This window comes from Callithrix jacchus, chromosome X (genome assembly GCF_049354715.1).
Source record: "Callithrix jacchus isolate 240 chromosome X, calJac240_pri, whole genome shotgun sequence".
NCBI lineage: Eukaryota > Metazoa > Chordata > Mammalia > Primates > Cebidae > Callithrix > Callithrix jacchus.
The window spans coordinates 99,081,938-99,098,341 of NC_133524.1; the positions used below are offsets into that span (position 1 = coordinate 99,081,938).

The following is a 16,404-nucleotide window of genomic DNA, read 5'->3' on the forward strand; positions in this document are numbered from 1 at the left end:
GGGACACCCCCACCACACATGCAGACACACTGTCAAATAAATTGTTTTGACCTACTTTTTAATGCATAGACCAATATGCTGTGAACATGTTTCCAAAGCAATGAATATGTGGGCATCATATGTATAATCAGTTCACAATTATAGTGGTTTCTTTTTGTTGTTGTTCACATTTTGAACAATGAAATTTCCACATTTAAAATACTAGGGAATTGCAAATTTAAAAAAAAATCCTCTATCTTTCTCCAATGCACATATACTGATTTATTCAATAAATCTTTTTAATATACTATTTTTATACCACAGCATATAAACGTGATTCTTAGTCAATAAATGTATTTCTACACTATCATTTTGTGACTAGGGTCACAGATTTTCCTGATTTACAAAACATTATCTTAATGACTTTGTCACATTATTAATTTTTTTATTGTTTAAGGCATATGAAACATAATTGAAATATATATTAGAAATTAAAAATATTCTATCCAAATCTTCTCCATCTCCATAACACAAAGATGGTCTGTATTAATTTACTGTTATCTATTCTCCAGATCTTTTTCTCTCCATGTGATACACTAACTTATTTTTAACCACACACATACCTATAAACTCATGTGTGTTTGTGTGTGCATATATATATTGTTTAACAATGGAACCATATACTACATTATAATTTATGACTTTCCTGATTGACTAAATCTGATTCTTTTTCATTTTGTGTGTGTGTGTGTGTGTGTGTGTGTGTGCCTACAAGTGTTTTGGATAAATTAATATTGGTTTGTATTGCATTGTCTCTTGATATCATTGACCGATCTCTGTTGTTTAAGAGTATTTCATCCACAGTGGATATAATACCTAGATTAAACATGCATACATGCTTTTATATATTAACATATGAAAGATACCTTATCTACTTTGAGATGCTGAAGTGGGCAGATCAGGAGGTCAGGAGATTGAGACCAGTCTGGCCGACAGGTCTCTACTCAAAATATGAAAATTAGCTGGGCATGGTGGCGCATGCCTGTAATCCCAGATACTCAGGAGACTGAGGCAGGAGAATTGCTTGAACCTGGGAGGCGGAGGTTGCAGTGAGCCGAGATTGCGCCATTGCACTCCAGTTCTGGGTGACAGAGCAAGACTCCGTTTCGGGGGGAAAAAAGATACATTATCTAACATTTGTAATGTAACTTGCATGTTTAACTGTAGTGGGTAGAATTGTGTCCCCTTCAAAACATGTCCCAATCCTAACCCACCTAAACTTTATTTGAAAATAGGGTGTATGCGGGTACAATTAAGTGAAAGATCTCCAGAAGTGAATATTCTGAATGTAGGTTGATGCCTAATGCCAATGACTGGTGTCTATATAAAAGAAAGCAGAGGGAGATTTGACATAGGCAAGGAAGAAGGCCATGTGGAGAGGTAGAGATTGGAGTTATGCTGCCTCAAGCCAAATAAAGGAGGAGCTGGAAGAGCTAAGAAAGGATTCTCCCTTAAAACTTTTGGAGGCAGTGTGGTACTGCCAGCACCTTGATTTTGTACTTCAGGCTTTGATTTTATACTTCTGAACCATGAGATAATGAATTTCTGATGTTTAAATGTGCCAAGTTTGTGATAATTTGTTATGGCGGACGTAGGAAACTATTACACTTACAAGCATCGTACCCCAAATGTCATTGATTATGAATAAACATTGGTCGATATCCTATTTTTCATGTCTACAGTGATACTAATGCTAGTAAGATATGTAAAAAGAATTTAAAATGACTGACATTTCTTCTGAATCATATGCTTTTAATGTATTGAGTCAGTCAATGTTCAAAGCTCTCTTAAAAGGTAGATACTGTGACTAATCCTTATTTTATAGATGATAAAAACTGAGTGACAGAGAGAATAAAGACTTTGCTTGATACTGTGTAGTTAGGGAGTGGGACAGCTTGGATTTCTGTCCAGTATATCATGCTCCAGAGCCTGTCACAGATTTGTGTTAAGTTTAAAGAAACTACTGCACAAGCATGCATATTTTATGAGTTCATTAAAAGCAGTACTCAGTATGGTAATATATGTAAACAAAAAACTGGACCTAGTGACCAAAAGGTGGATTGTAACCTTGGTGAGATCGTGTTTGTTGCGATCGTGGCAACAGATGCCATAGTGCAGTGGGATAAAGAGTCAATGGGAAGTAATGTTAATAAGAGAATGTAGAAAATGTATTAGTGTTAAAAGAGAATGTAGATAACTTTTTGAAAGGGAAGGAAAAGACAGTGTCAAAGAGAGAGAGGGAGGGGAGGGGAAGGGGAAAGGAAAGGAAAAGAAGGGGAGAGAGAAGAGGGAAGAGGAGAGGAGAGAAGAAAGATATTATGTATGAGTGATGTATTAGGCCATTCTTGCATTGCTATAAAGAAATGCATGAGACTGGGTAATTTATAAAGAATAGAGGTTTAATTGACTCATGGTTCTACAGGCTTACAAACATGGCACCAGCATCTGTTTAGCTTCTAAGAAGGCCTCAGGGAGCTTTTACTCATGATGGAAGGTGAAGCTGAAGCATGTATGTCACATGGTGAAAGCAGGGGAAAGAGAGAGTGGGGGGGGGTTACACACTTTACCAGATCTCAGGAGAACTCACTGTCAAAAGGACAGTACCAAGCCATGAGGGATCAGCCCCCATGACCCAAACACCTCCCATCAGGCCCAACCTCCAACACTGGGGATTACAATTCAACATGAGATTTGGCAGAAACATACATTCAAACTGTATCAGCTGATGAGGAACAAAAAGGGATTTTTTTTTTTGGCTTCTAACTTTCTTTTTATTTTTTAAATTTTTTAAATTTTTATTTTTTTTAATTGCATTTTAGGTTTTGGGGTACATGTGCAGAACATGCAAGATAGTTGCATAGGTACACACGTGGCAGTGTGATTTGCTGTCTTCCTCCCCTTCACCCACATCTGGCATTTCTCCCCATGCTATCCCTCCCCAGCTCCCCACCCCACTGTCCCACCCCTATTCCCCCCAATAGACCCCAGTGTGTACTGCTCCCCTGCCTGTGTCCATGTGTTCTCATTGTTCATCACCCACCTATGAGTGAGAATATGCGGTATGTCATTTTCTGTTCTTGTGTCAGTTTGCTGAGAATGATGTTCTCCAGATTCATCCATGTCCCTACAAAGGACACGAACTCATGGTTTTTGATTGCTGCATAATATTCCATGGTGTATATGTGCCACATTTTTCCAGTCCAGTCTATCATCAATGGGTATTTGGGTTGGTTCCAGGTCTTTGCTATTGTAAACAGTACTGCAATGAACATTCGTGTTCTTGTGTCCTTAAAGTAGAATGATTTATAGTCCTTTGGATATATACCCAGTAATGGGATTGCTGGGTCAAATGGAATTTCTATTTCTAGGTCTTTGAGGAATTGCCACACTGTCTTCCACAATGGTTGAACTAATTTACACTCCCACCAGCAGTGTAAAAGTGTTCCTATTTCACCACATCCTCTCCAGCATCTGTTGTCTCCAGATTTTTTAATGATCGCCATTCTAACTGGCATGAGATGGTATCTCAATGTAGTTTTTGATTTGCATTTCTCTGATGACCAGTGATGATGAGCATTTTTTCATATGTTTTTTGGCCTCATATATGTCTTCTTTTGTAAAGTGTTTGTTCATATCCTTTGCCCATTTTTGAATGGGCTTGTTTGTTTTTTTCTTGTAAATCTGTTTTAGTTCTTTGTACATTCTGTATATCAGCCCTTTGTCAGATGGATAAACTACAAAAATTTTTTCCCATTCTGTTGGTTGCCAATTCACTCTAGTGACTGTTTCTTTTGCCGTGCAGAAGCTGTGGAGTTTCATTAGGTCCCATTTGTCTATTTTGGCTGTTGCTGCCAATGCTTTTGGTGTTTTGGTCATGAAGTGCTTGCCTACTCCTATGTCCTGAATGGTTTTGCCTAGATTTTCTTCTAGGGTTTTTATGGTGCCAGGTCTTATGTTTAAGTCTTTAATCCATCTGGAGTTAATTTTAGTGTAAGGTGTCAGGAAGGGGTCCAGTTTCTGCTTTCTGCACATGGCTAGCCAGTTTTCCCACCACCATTTACTAAACAGGGAATCCTTTCCCCATTGCTTGTTTTTGTCAGGTTTATCAAAGACTGTATGGTTGTAGATATGTTGTGTTGCCTCCGATGCCTCTGTTTTGTTCCATTGGTCTATATCTCTGTTTTGGTACCAGTACCATGCTGTTTTGATTACTGTAGCCTTGTAGTATAGTTTGAATTCCAGTAGTGTGATGCCTCCCGCTGTGTTCTTTTTGCTTAGAATTGACTTGGCTATGCGGGCTCTCTTTTGGTTCCATATGAAGTTCATGGTGGTTTTTTTCCAGTTCTGTGAAGAAGGTCATTGGTAGATTTATGGGGATAGCATTGAGTCTGCAAATTACTTTGGGCGGTATGGCCATTTTCACGATATTGATTTTTTCTAACCATGAACATGGAATGTTTCTCCATCTGTTTGTGTCCTCTCTTATTTCATTGAGCAGTGGTTTGTAGTTCTCCTTGAAGAGGTCCCTTACGTTCCTTGTTAGTTGTATTCCTAGGTATTTTATTCTCTTTGTAGCAATTGTGAATGGCAGTTCATTCTTGATTTGGCTCTCTTTAAGTCTGTTATTGGTGTACAGGAATGCTTGTGACTTTTGCACATTGATTTTATATCCTGAGACTTTGCTGAAGTTGCTTATCAGTTTCAGGAGTTTTTGGGCTGAGACGATGGGGTCTTCTAGATATACTATCATGTCTTCTGCAAACAGAGACAATTTGGCTTCCTCCTTTTCTATTTGTATACCCTTTATTTCTTTTTCTTGCCTGATTGCTTTGGCTGGAACTTCCAGTACTATATTAAATAGGAGTGGTGAGAGAGGGCATCCTTGTCTAGTGCCAGATTTAAAAGGGAATGCTTCCAGTTTTTTCCCATTCAGTATGATATTGGCTGTTCGTTTGTCATAAATAGCTTTTATTACTTTGAGATACGTTCCATCGATACCGAGTTTATTGAGGGTTTTTAGCATAAAGAGCTGTTGAATTTTGTCAAAGGCCTTTTCTGCATCCATTGAGATAATCAGGTAGTTTTTGTCTTTGGTTCTGTAATATAAATATATTTATAATTATATTTATAGACTTGCATATGTTGAACCAGCCTTGCATACCCAGGATGAATCCTACTTGATCATGGTGGATAAGCTTTTTGATGTGCTGTTGCAATCGGCTTGCCAGTATTTTATTGAAGATTTTTGCATCTAGGTTCGTCATGGATATTGGCCTGAAGTTTTCTTTTCTTGTTGAGTCTCTGCCGGGTTTTGGTATCAGGATGATGTTGGTCTCATAAAATGATTTGAGAAGGATTCCCTCTTTTTCGGTTATTTGGAATAGTTTCAGAAGGAATGGTAGCAGTTCCTCTTTGTGTGTCTGGTAGAATTCGGCTGTGAACTCATCTGAATCTGGGCTTTTTTTGTGTGGTAGGCTATTAATTGCTGCCTCAACTTCAGACCTTGTTATTGGTCTATTCATACTTTCGGCTTCTTCCTGGTTTAGGCTTGGGAGGACACAAGTGTCCAGGAATTTATCCATTTCTTCCAGGTTTACTAGTTTATGTGCATAGAGTTGTTTGGAATATTCTCTGATGATGGTTTGAATTTCTGTGGAATCTGTGGTGATTTCACCTTTATCATTTTTATTGCATCTATTTGGTTATTCTCTTTTCTTTTTTATCAATCTGGCTAGTGGTCTATTTTGTTGATCTTTTCAAAAAACCAGCTCTTGGATTTATTGATTATTTGAAGGGTTTTTCCTGTCTCTATCTCCTTCAGTTCTGCTCTGATCTTAGTTATTTCCTGTCTTCTGCTAGGTTTTGAGTTTTTTTGATCTTACTCCTCCAGCTCTTTCAATTTTGACGTTAGGGTGTCAATTTTGGATCTCTCCACTCTTCTCATGTGGGCAGTTATAGCTATATATTTTCCTAGAGACTGCTTTAAATGTATCCCAGAGATTCTGGCATGTTGTGTCTTCTTTCTCGTTGGTTTCGAAGAACTTCTTTATTTCTGCCTTCATTTCATTGTTTGTCCAGTCAACATTCAAGAGCCAGTTGTTCAGTTTCCGTGAAGCTGTGTGAATTCTGAGTTCGTTTCTGAATTCTGAGTTCTAACTTGATTGTACTATGGTCTGAGAGACTGTTTGTTAAGATTTCAGTTATTTTGCATTTGCTGAGGAGTGATTTACTTCCAATCATGTGGTCAATTTTAGACTATGTTTGATGTGGTGCTGAGAAGAACGTATATTCTGTGGATTTGGGGTGGAGAGTTTTGTAAATGTCTATCAGGTTTGCTTGTTCCAGGTCTGAGTTCAAGTCCTGGATATCCTTGTTAATTTTCTGTCTGGTTGATCTGTCTAATATTGACAGTGGAGTGTTAGTCTCCCACTGTTATTGTGTGGGAGTCTAAGTCACTTTGTAAGTCATTAAGAACTTGCCTTATATATCTGGGTGCTCCTGTATTGGGTCCATATATATTTAGGATCATTAGCTCTTCTTGTTGTATAGATCCTTTTACCATTATGTAATGTCCTTCTTTGTCTCTTTTGATCTTTGTTGCAGGAGAATTGCAACTCCTACTTTTTTTTGCTCTCCATTTGCTTGGTAAATCTTCCTCCATCCCTTTATTTTGAGCCTTTGTGTATCCTTGCATGTGAGATGGGTTCCTGGATACAGCACACCAATGGGTTTTGGCTTTTTATCCAATTTGCCAGTCTGTGTCTTTTGATTAGTGCATTTAGCCCATTTACATTTAGGGTTAATATTATTGTGTGTGAATTTGATACTGCCATTTTGATGCTAGCTGGCTGTTTTGTCCGTTAGTTGATGCAGATTCTTCATTTTGTTGATGTTCTTTAGCATTTGGTATGTTTTTGGAATGGCTGATACTGTTTGTTCCTTTCTATGTGTAGTGCCTCTTTCAGGAGCTCTTGTAATGCAGGCCTAGTGGTGACAAAATCTCTGAGTACTTGCTTGTTCACAAAGGATTTTATTTTTCCTTCACTTATGAAGCTCAGTTTGGCGGGATATGAAATTCTGGGTTGGAAGTTCTTTTCTTTAAGGATGTTGAATATTGGCCCTCACTCTCTTCTGGCTTGTAGAGTTTCTGCTGAGAGATCTGCTGTGAGTCTGATGGGCTTCCCTTTGTGGGTGACCTGACCTTTCTCTCTGGCTGCCCTTAGCATTTTCTCCTTCATTTCAACCCTGGTGAATCTGACAATTATGTGCCTTGGGGTTGCTCTTCTTGTGGAATATCTTTGTGGTGTTCTCTGTATTTCCTGGACTTGAATATTGGCCTGCCTTGCTAGGTTGGGGAAATTTTCCTGGATAATATCCTGAAGAGTATTTTCCCGCTTGGATTCATTCTCTTTGTCACATTTTGGTACACCTATCAAACGTAGATTAGGTCTCTTCACATAGTCCCACATTTCTTGGAGATGTTGTTCATTCCTTTTTGTGCCTTTTTCTCTAATCTTGGCTTCTCATTTTATTTCATTGAGTTGATCTTTGACTTCTGATATCCTTTCTTCTGCTTGGTCAATTCAGCTGTTGAAACTTGTGCATGCTTCACAAAGTTCTCCTGTTGTGTTTTTCAACTCCTTCAATTCACTCATATTCCTCTCTAAGTTATCCATTCTTGTTATCATTTCCTCAAATCTTTTTTCAAGGTTCTTAGTTTCTTTGCATTGAGTTAGAACATGTTCTTTTAGCTCACAGAAATTTCTCATTACCCACCTTCTGAAGTCTGATTCTGTCATTTCTTCACACTCATTCTCCATCCAGCTTTGTTCCCTTGCTGGTGAGGAGTTGTGGTCCCTTGTAGGAGGCGAGGTTTTCTGGTTTGAGGTGTTTTCCTCCTTTTTGCGCTGGTTTCTTCCCATCTTTGTGGATTTATCCACCTGTCATCTGAGTAGTTGCTGACTTTCTGATTGGGTCTCTGAGTGGACGTCCAGATTGTTGATGATGAAGTATTTCTGTTTCTTAGTTTTCCTTCTAACAGTCTGGCCCCTCTGCTATAGGACTACTGAGGTTCACTCCAGGCCCTGCTTGCCTGGGGTACACCTGTAGCAACTGCAGAACCATGGGGGTTGCTACCCGTTTCTTCTTCTGCTATCTTTGTCCCTGAATGATGCCCACCAAATGTCAGTCCGATCAGTCATTTGTGAGGTGACTCTTTGGATATATGGGGGTCAGGGAGCTGCTTGAGGAGACTGTCTGTTCTTTATACTTGAGGAGACAGTTTATACTTTATAGGAGCTCAAGTGCTGAGCTGTGAGCTTCGTTCTTCATTCAGGGCTGCTAGGCAGGTACGTTTAAGTCTGCCGCAGCAGAACTCATAAAGCCCCCTTTTTTCCTCAGGTGCTCTGTCCCAGGGAATTAGGGCTTTATTTATGAGTATCCGTTGCACTGTCCTGCCCAGCAAGGAGGCAGTCTAATCACTGCCTGCCTGTAGTGGCTATGCTGAGCTGCCGTGGGCTCCGCCCTGCTGCTGTGTGTAATTCTCTGTAGTCCTCTTTATATGGGTGTGGTTAGAGCTGCCGTGGAGATGATGGCCCACCTCTGTAGTGGCGGACTCTCTCTGTTATGGCGGGTTGCCTCGGCAAGGGCGGGTTGCCTCGGCAGTGGCAGGCTGCATCAGCAATGGCAGTGTACCTCAGTAGGGGTCGAGTGCCTTGGTAATGGCAGACGTCCCTCCCCCTCCGAGCTGCACCATCCTGGGTTCAGCTGTGCTTGCCGTGAAACTCTCAACCCCGAGCGTTTCCAATTGCTCTTTTGTTTGTTTTTGTGGGGGTGGGAACCACTGAGCCTGATTACCTGGCTCCCTGCTTAAGAGCCCCCTTTTTTTTTTTTTAAGTTGAACGGTTGACTCTCTCCCAGGTGTTCCAGTCACCTGCTGAAAGGGCGCTGGGATCTGTGTGATTTCCTGTGCAGCGACCCACTGTGCTGGCTGGAACCACATTGCTGCCCGGGAATCTCCTGGCCTGGCTTTCTGTTTAAGTCCCATTTAATCAGATGAATGTGCTAATCTGCCTTCCAAAATTTCCAATTGCCAGTTTAACAGGGCAACCAAACCAGTGTATTTTGTATGGAGTGCTGCTGCGCTGCCACCCTGGCTGCACTGGCGGCCCGTGGGGCTCCTACACCTGGGAATCTCCTGGTCTGTGGGCAATAAAGATCCATCTGGGAATGCGGCATCCACTCACCATCTGCGGTTTCACTGGGAGCAATCCTGAGTCGGTCCTACAGTGCCATCTTCTCAAGGTCTCCAAAAAGGGATTTTTAAAACACTTCAATTCTTTGGAATTTGAGAAAGTATAAAGTTAATTTGAAGAAATCCTCTCAGATTTGAACCACGAAGTTACCCATATATTCATTTGAATTCTTGCCCTCTTATTTCAACTTTAGTTAATGAGACACCTCCAATAGACTAGTATGCTTTTAAAGCTCAATACACATTTAGTTATTACCTAAAGAATAGAAAATTGTGTGTGGTAGAAATGCTAGTAATTCCTAGGTTTTTGCCTCTCAAGGAGGCAGTGGGGATATTGTGTGATCTGAGAACCTTGCACTGTTTACTGCAGAGTGGGTCTAGAATATTCCCATAAATATATTAACATAGTGAGCAGTGCTGGAACACTCATTAGACAATCACCACTCCTGTGTCCCTGATGTTATCTGTCATGGAGCCCACCAGGTGAGTTCACAAACACGCTTTTCTTACCACCATGGGAAGTAGATTTGGATCTACTCAGAGTCATGATGTTGAATAGCCCTTATGAACTTTCAAGCACCTGAGAATGCAGAGACCTTTGGTCTTTAAAACTTTGAACTTAAGCATTTCGGAGAGATTTGCTTCTTTCTTCATGTTTGTGTTGTCATTAGGAGAAACAATGAGAAGTGATTTTTCATGATGACTGCCTTAGCCTTGAGGCTCAGCCAGCCCCTCTAAAGGCCACTCCCTGCTGTATATTCTCAACAGATTTTCTCTTTTACCCCTCAGGACTGCTGTGTAAAGATGGTATGGTCAACCCCATTTCACAGCTAACCAAGCTCAGGCTCACAGAGCCTAAATCACTTTTCCAAGTAAGTGTCAGGGTTGGAATGAGGTTCCATCCCTTACCTACCCTAGAGGACCCTGAGCACCCCCTTTTAGGAGATGGGCTTCCAGGGCTTGAGAAATGGTCAAATTCCACTCCACTGCTATTGTGGTCCAATGGGTTCCCACTCAACAACTCCTCTGGGTGCTGGAGATGACAGAGGAGGTGAAATCCTGTGCTTTGTGCCATGAGACCTGGGTGTAGGGCCACATGAGATAGCTGATCTCTAAAGTAGTGAGTGGGCTCAGGTAGAAGCTCAGGTGTTGGCCTTGGGACAGGTGAGCTGGAGAAAAAAGAAAGTAACATGCACTAAATTACTGTAAGCAAATGCACTTTACACCTCATCTCCTTTCATTTTAACTGCTATGCAAGGTCATTGTAACCATTAATCAAATTAGGCTGCTGCCTTTAGAGAAGTTTATGTAAAAGAGAAGTTTATGTAAATCAGGGAGACAACTTTGTTGTTTCCTAATCAGCACAAACTCTGTATGTAGTACTCTAAATTTTTATCATTTTCTCTTGATTACTCCAGGACCCTGAATGCTCTAATCTCCCTCCAGGCTGACAGTACTGGCTCCTCAGGTGTTTCTCAATGTTTTTTTTCTTTTGAAATTAAGAGCTGTAGAATTTTAAACTCAAATTTTGGAGTTTAATTGGATTAGTATCCATGATTTGTGAAACACAGTAACAAAATGATTGGCAACTATTTCCATAGAGAATTTAAGTGAAACCTACATGAACAATAAACATTAAAATATGCTAACCCCACAAGAACTAAGATGCAAACATTTTAACATCTTGAGAATTTATAATAACAAGATGCAAAAGATAAGTACTGTGATTACACTTTTGGAGAAGACAATGTGTGTGTAGGTGAATGTGTTCATGTGCACCTCACCTACAGGGATGTGTCTGGAGCGTATGTACCGTCTTAAGAACAGCAGACCCCTTGGGGTTAAGGAGTGGGAGTTGGACCAGTGAGATCTCAGCTTAATTTTGATTTACGAATATACTCTCTTGTATACTGTTTGAAAATTGGTATTTGGGTATAAAAGTATTTTGATTAAACTTTGAACACATAAGATACTGTGGAACAAATTATCAAAGTTAAGGTGCACATTTGTTCATTAATTCGAAAGAGCATTCATTATATTTTATTTTATTGTGAAGTAAATTAATGTCTAATTTACAGAGGTTGTGTGTGTGTGTGTGTGTGTGTGTGTGTGTGTGTCTCCTCTAGCTCTACCACCCCAAATACACAATCATGGATGCAATTTTTCTTTAGTTTCAACAGGGGTTGGAACCAATCTCAGTTTCATATATTGTGGAACATGATGGATAAATGGAAATTGCCACTATTAAGTGAATAATTCCGGAAAACTGTGGCTGATACCTTGGCACTAACCTCAAACCTCCATCCATCCCTCTTCCTTCCTGAGTCCCTGGTTTGAGATGATCAAAGCTGCATTTCTGTCTCTGGGCACTAAGAGGCATCACAGCTATCTCTGTTTTTGTACATTTTGCAGAGTAACAAATGTTTCAAAATGACGTGTTTACTTTGATTCCAGTTCTCTTTGGAAAATTCACATGTATGTTAAAGCAGGTCCATTTGCCATTGACCCCCAGGTCTACATTGCAATCACTGATTTATCATCTCTTCTCAGTGTGTGTTGAGGTGTCCACCCTGTGTATGTGTGTGTGTGTGTGTGTTGGGGGGGCGGGGGGAATCCCTCCTAGAAAGCAGGGCATTCAACTCTTCATAATTCCATCCCTGTTCAGGCTTCTCAGACCTTCTCACACTCTTTCAGTCTTCCCCTCTCCGGAACACTATAGACACAGGTCCCCAGATGCTGTTCCACTGCCTCTGACCTCTCTCAGTCACCTTTCTACAGCCCTATCACTGCTACCTGGTGTTTCATTGTATGGATGCCCTGGAGCATATGTTTTTACATTTACACCGATCAGTTTTTTTTCTTACCAGCATGGGGAACTGGATTTGTGTCTTCTCAGAGGCATGATGCCGAACGGTTTTTGTAAGATTATGAAACACATAAGAATGTAGAGAACTCCATCTCTGAAACTCTGAACTCAAGGTATATCAGGGAGATTTGCCTTCCTTATATGAATGTCTGTGTTTTCATTAGGGGAAACAATGAGAAATGGTTTCCACAATGCCTGCCTTGGCCTTGAGGCTCAGCCAACCCCTACTGCTGTGTCTCAACATTTAAAGGGCCTTTGAAGTCTCCCAATCCATGCCATATACTCTGGATAGGTTTTCACATTTGTGCCTGAGAAGAACTCCCTAAAGATGTTATGGTCATCCCATTTCACAGATGACCAAGCTCGGGCTCACAGAACCTAAGTCACCTCTTCAGGTAAGTGGCAGGATTGGAATGAGGTTCTATCCCTCACCCTCCCTAGAGGAACCTGACCACCTCCCTTTTAGGAAATGGGCTTCCAGGGCTTGAGAAATGGTCAGATTTCACCATTCAGATCATGGCAATGTCTTTAGAGGAGTTTGTGTAAATCAGGGAGACAAGTTTATTATTGTTTGTTCTGTATTGATGAGTATTTAGAATGCTTCTCATTTTTTCCTTTTTAAAAAGATTTCAGCAATACTGTAGCAAATAACCTCTTACCTGGCTATTTTGTACATGTGAAAACGTTTCATTCATTACATGCTTAAACATTTATCCCTTGGGGCTTGATTTCAGTAATTTAAACTCCCTTTCGTGTGTCCTTTCGTGTGTCTGAGCATTCTCATTTCTTTAATCATCTATATACCTGTTGTAGTTACAATATTTAAATGTATTTGTAACTGATGTGTGTTTCCTTTTCTTTCATGTATTTGGTCCCTCCTCCAACTCCAAAATACAGACACACAAAAAGCCAGTTTTCACCGTTTTCCTTTGCAAATTAAAAAAAATTCTTATTAAGTTTTTTCTGCATTTAAATTTTGTCAAATGGTAGGTGATAAGAGGATATTTAGATGGTTATATTTGCATTCCTTAATGTGTTAGTGGACTAGAATGTATTTTCTTGTGATTATTGGCCATTTGCATTTCTTCATCTGTGAACAATATACATATTTTGTCAGTTTTGTTTTTTGTTATAGGAGCTGTGCATGTGTTAAACCTAAAACCTTTCACTGATCAATGCCTGTGTTATTTCAACACATCTTTGTTCGGTGAATATTATTTATGAGACACTCTAGCAAAATCCATATCCTAAATGTCTCCTCTGAGATCTCAGCTCTTATATTTATGGGAAATATCCACCTGCAGCAAGAAAAGTATCAGTGCCCACCCAAACGTGTGACTTGTCAAGGATCACATGCACAGACAGTTACACTTATTCTTAAACCCTGCATGGCCACAGAGTAAAAAGGATGTGTGGTGCATTATATGAGGAGAGCACCAGCTCAGGACTGTGATTTCTGTGATCTCTATACTAACAGCAAGATTTTTAAAAAGTACATAACACTTCTCAGTTTGCATTTTCTCATTTGTAAAATGTAAACAATCGTAGCTACCAAAGACAATTGTTCTGAGAAGCAGAAGAACAAAATATTTTAAGCGTCATACACAGCATAGGGTACATACGATACTCAACACATCTTAGTCCCCTTACTGTTCCATACCCGTCTTTCCTTTAAAGGAAATTCCTTTGACATAATCCAAAAGGCATGGTTCCATGATAACCATCATATGGAAGTGTTCAGGGAAATGTACTCTGTGCTGGGTAAGAAAAAGTAAACAATCGCTGAACCAGTTTCCTAGGGTTTATAAAAGAAAATCATCAAAGTCAGTACCTTATTTTGCTTCATTTCATAGACTTCCCAATTCCATTTTTTTATGTTCTATGTTAATTTCTCAAGAAAAATAGGCCCAGCACCGCCTCTGCACACAACCCCACGGGCCTGGCTCAGGAGGGGGCCGGGGCCAGCACGATGAGCGCCCCAGGCAGCCCTGACCAGGCCTATGACTTCCTGCTCAAGTTCCTGCTGGTGGGTGACAGCGACGTGGGCAAGGGTGAGATCCTGGAGAGCCTGCAGGACGGTGCGGCCGAGTCCCCGTACAGCCACCTAGCGGGGATCGACTACAAGACGACCACCATCCTGCTGGACGGCCAGCGGGTGAAGCTGAAGCTCTGGGATACGTCGGGGCAGGGAAGATTTTGTACCATATTCCGCTCCTATTCTCGTGGTGCCCAAGGAGTGATCCTGGTGTACGACATTGCAAACCGCTGGTCTTTCGAGGGTATGGATCGGTGGATTAAGAAGATCGATGAGCATGCCCCTGGTGTCCCTAAAATCCTGGTGGGGAATCGCCTACATCTGGCATTCAAGAGGCAGGTGCCCAGGGAGCAGGCCCAGGCCTACGCCGAGCGCCTGGGTGTGACCTTCTTTGAGGTCAGCCCCCTGTGCAATTTCAACATCATAGAGTCTTTCACGGAGCTGGCCAGGATCGTGCTGCTGCGGCACAGGTTGAACTGGCTCGGGAGGCCGAGCAAGGTACTGAGCTTGCAAGACCTCTGCTGCCGCGCCATCGTGTCTTACACACCCGTGCACCTGGTGGACAAGCTCCCGCTCCCCATTGCCTTAAGAAGCCACCTCAAGTCCTTCTCCATGGCCAAGGGCCTGAATGCCAGGATGATGCGTGGCCTCTCCTACTCCCTCACGGCCAGCTCCACTCACAATAGGAACAGCCTCTGCAAAATGAAGATCGTCTGCCCACCCCGGAGCCCACCCAAAAACTGCACCAGAAACAGCTGCAAAATTTCTTAAGAAAGGCACCAAAAGGAAACAAGCTGGAATCGCTCTAGGAAAAGCTCTGAATGGTTACACCTGGAAGAGGGAAGATGCATTCAAGATTCAAGAAATACGTTTTCAGTTTCTCATGGGAATCATGCTGCTTGGCAATGTGTGTGATGCCTTCCATTAATAACAGCACGATATGCAGCTGGACTTTGAATTTCTACGTGGATGTGCATGTGTTTCTAAAGGGAAAATTAGTACTCTGCTTAACTCTTGATAACATGAAATTTTAAATGTTATTTATATCATAATCACACTGCAACTTTTTCCGTAAAATAACCACTTTTGTAAGAATGTTGATATGGCAATGATGAGTATAAATTCAAGGGAATTTGAGAAGCAATGATAGTGAGATAATTCAGAGTCATCAGTATTACAAGAGGCGCCTTTTTGTAAACCTGCTTTTTAATGTCAAAGCACCAATTTATAAAACACTGCAGATGCACATAGAGATTATACATAACAGATCTGTCCAGTTTGTGCATGAAATGGATTTGATAAAGTTTTTGCTATGTTATTTTACTACATTTGGGGATTAATAAGTGATTTATATGTATGTTTTTCTGTAAATCTACTTTTTTGTACAAGATATTCCAAGATATGAAGCTAAGGGAAGAAAACACCAAAGATATCTCTAGTTACGTTGAACATAGCCAACATGGTTTTAATGAATCAGTAAGAAAAAAGCCATTTCAGTAAAGAATGAAATGTTAAGAAATGTTAATGAAATGTTATTTAAGAAAATGTTTCTTAACAGTAAAAAGGCATATATTTTTCTTTTTTGGTAAAACAAAAAGAAAAAGAAAAATATGTATAATGTAAACCTGCAAGATGAGGCTTTGCAGAAAAACAATGTGATGGAACACAGGCAGGGAGGCCCATTATAAGGCATTAGGTGAGTCATTTCTAAATGTGCTGGCCAGTTTTGATTAACACCTCACAGATCAATGTAGAAGTTAATGAGATCCCGTCTGGGAAAGCACTTCTGAGACCTTAGATGGGAAGGAAGGGAAAGTGATTTCCATGTAATTACTTTTCAGTTTACACTGTGGATTATTATAATAATCAATATTGGATGAACTGAGTAAATATAAGTCCTTGTACTCTTTCGTAATTGAGTGACCATTTATTTTTGCATTGTCATAGGGTGGTTGTAACATAACGTCCCACAGAAGGGCAGGATCTCTGGCCTCAGGCAGCCATGGGGACTCACCCTTCCTGAAAGCTGGTACTTTTCAATCTCATGAATTTCCCACAACATTCCTGGGAGGCAGAGGATATAATCTCTACACCATCCTGTAGCTAAAGAAACTGTGATGTTTGCAGGTTAAGTAACCTGGCTGGGGAGCATCCTGCCACTAAGTGAAAAGGCAAAGACCAGCACCCTATGTGCCCCCACACAGACTGACG

At 40.7% G+C, this 16,404-nt stretch overlaps 1 protein-coding gene across 50 annotated transcripts in view; it reads left to right on the plus strand.

Moving 5' to 3' along the window:
- The window catches only part of RAB40AL (RAB40A like), a 145,942-nt gene extending 129,834 nt beyond the window's left edge, over positions 1–16,108 (plus strand). For 33 of the 50 annotated variants that reach the window (XM_078363787.1, XM_078363793.1, XM_078363792.1 and 30 more), the window contains one exon: positions 14,056–16,108. In XM_078363787.1, coding sequence (XP_078219913.1) covers positions 14,128–14,964 — 837 coding nt within the window. In that variant the 5' untranslated portion in view covers positions 14,056–14,127 and the 3' untranslated portion in view covers positions 14,965–16,108. Of the gene's footprint in view, positions 1–10,081; positions 10,165–12,322; positions 12,554–14,055 lie in introns of all 50 variants that reach the window. The other 17 variants (XM_078363774.1, XM_078363777.1, XM_078363776.1 and 14 more) reach the window with 3 other exon arrangements.
- The last annotated feature ends 296 nt before the right edge of the window (positions 16,109–16,404 follow it).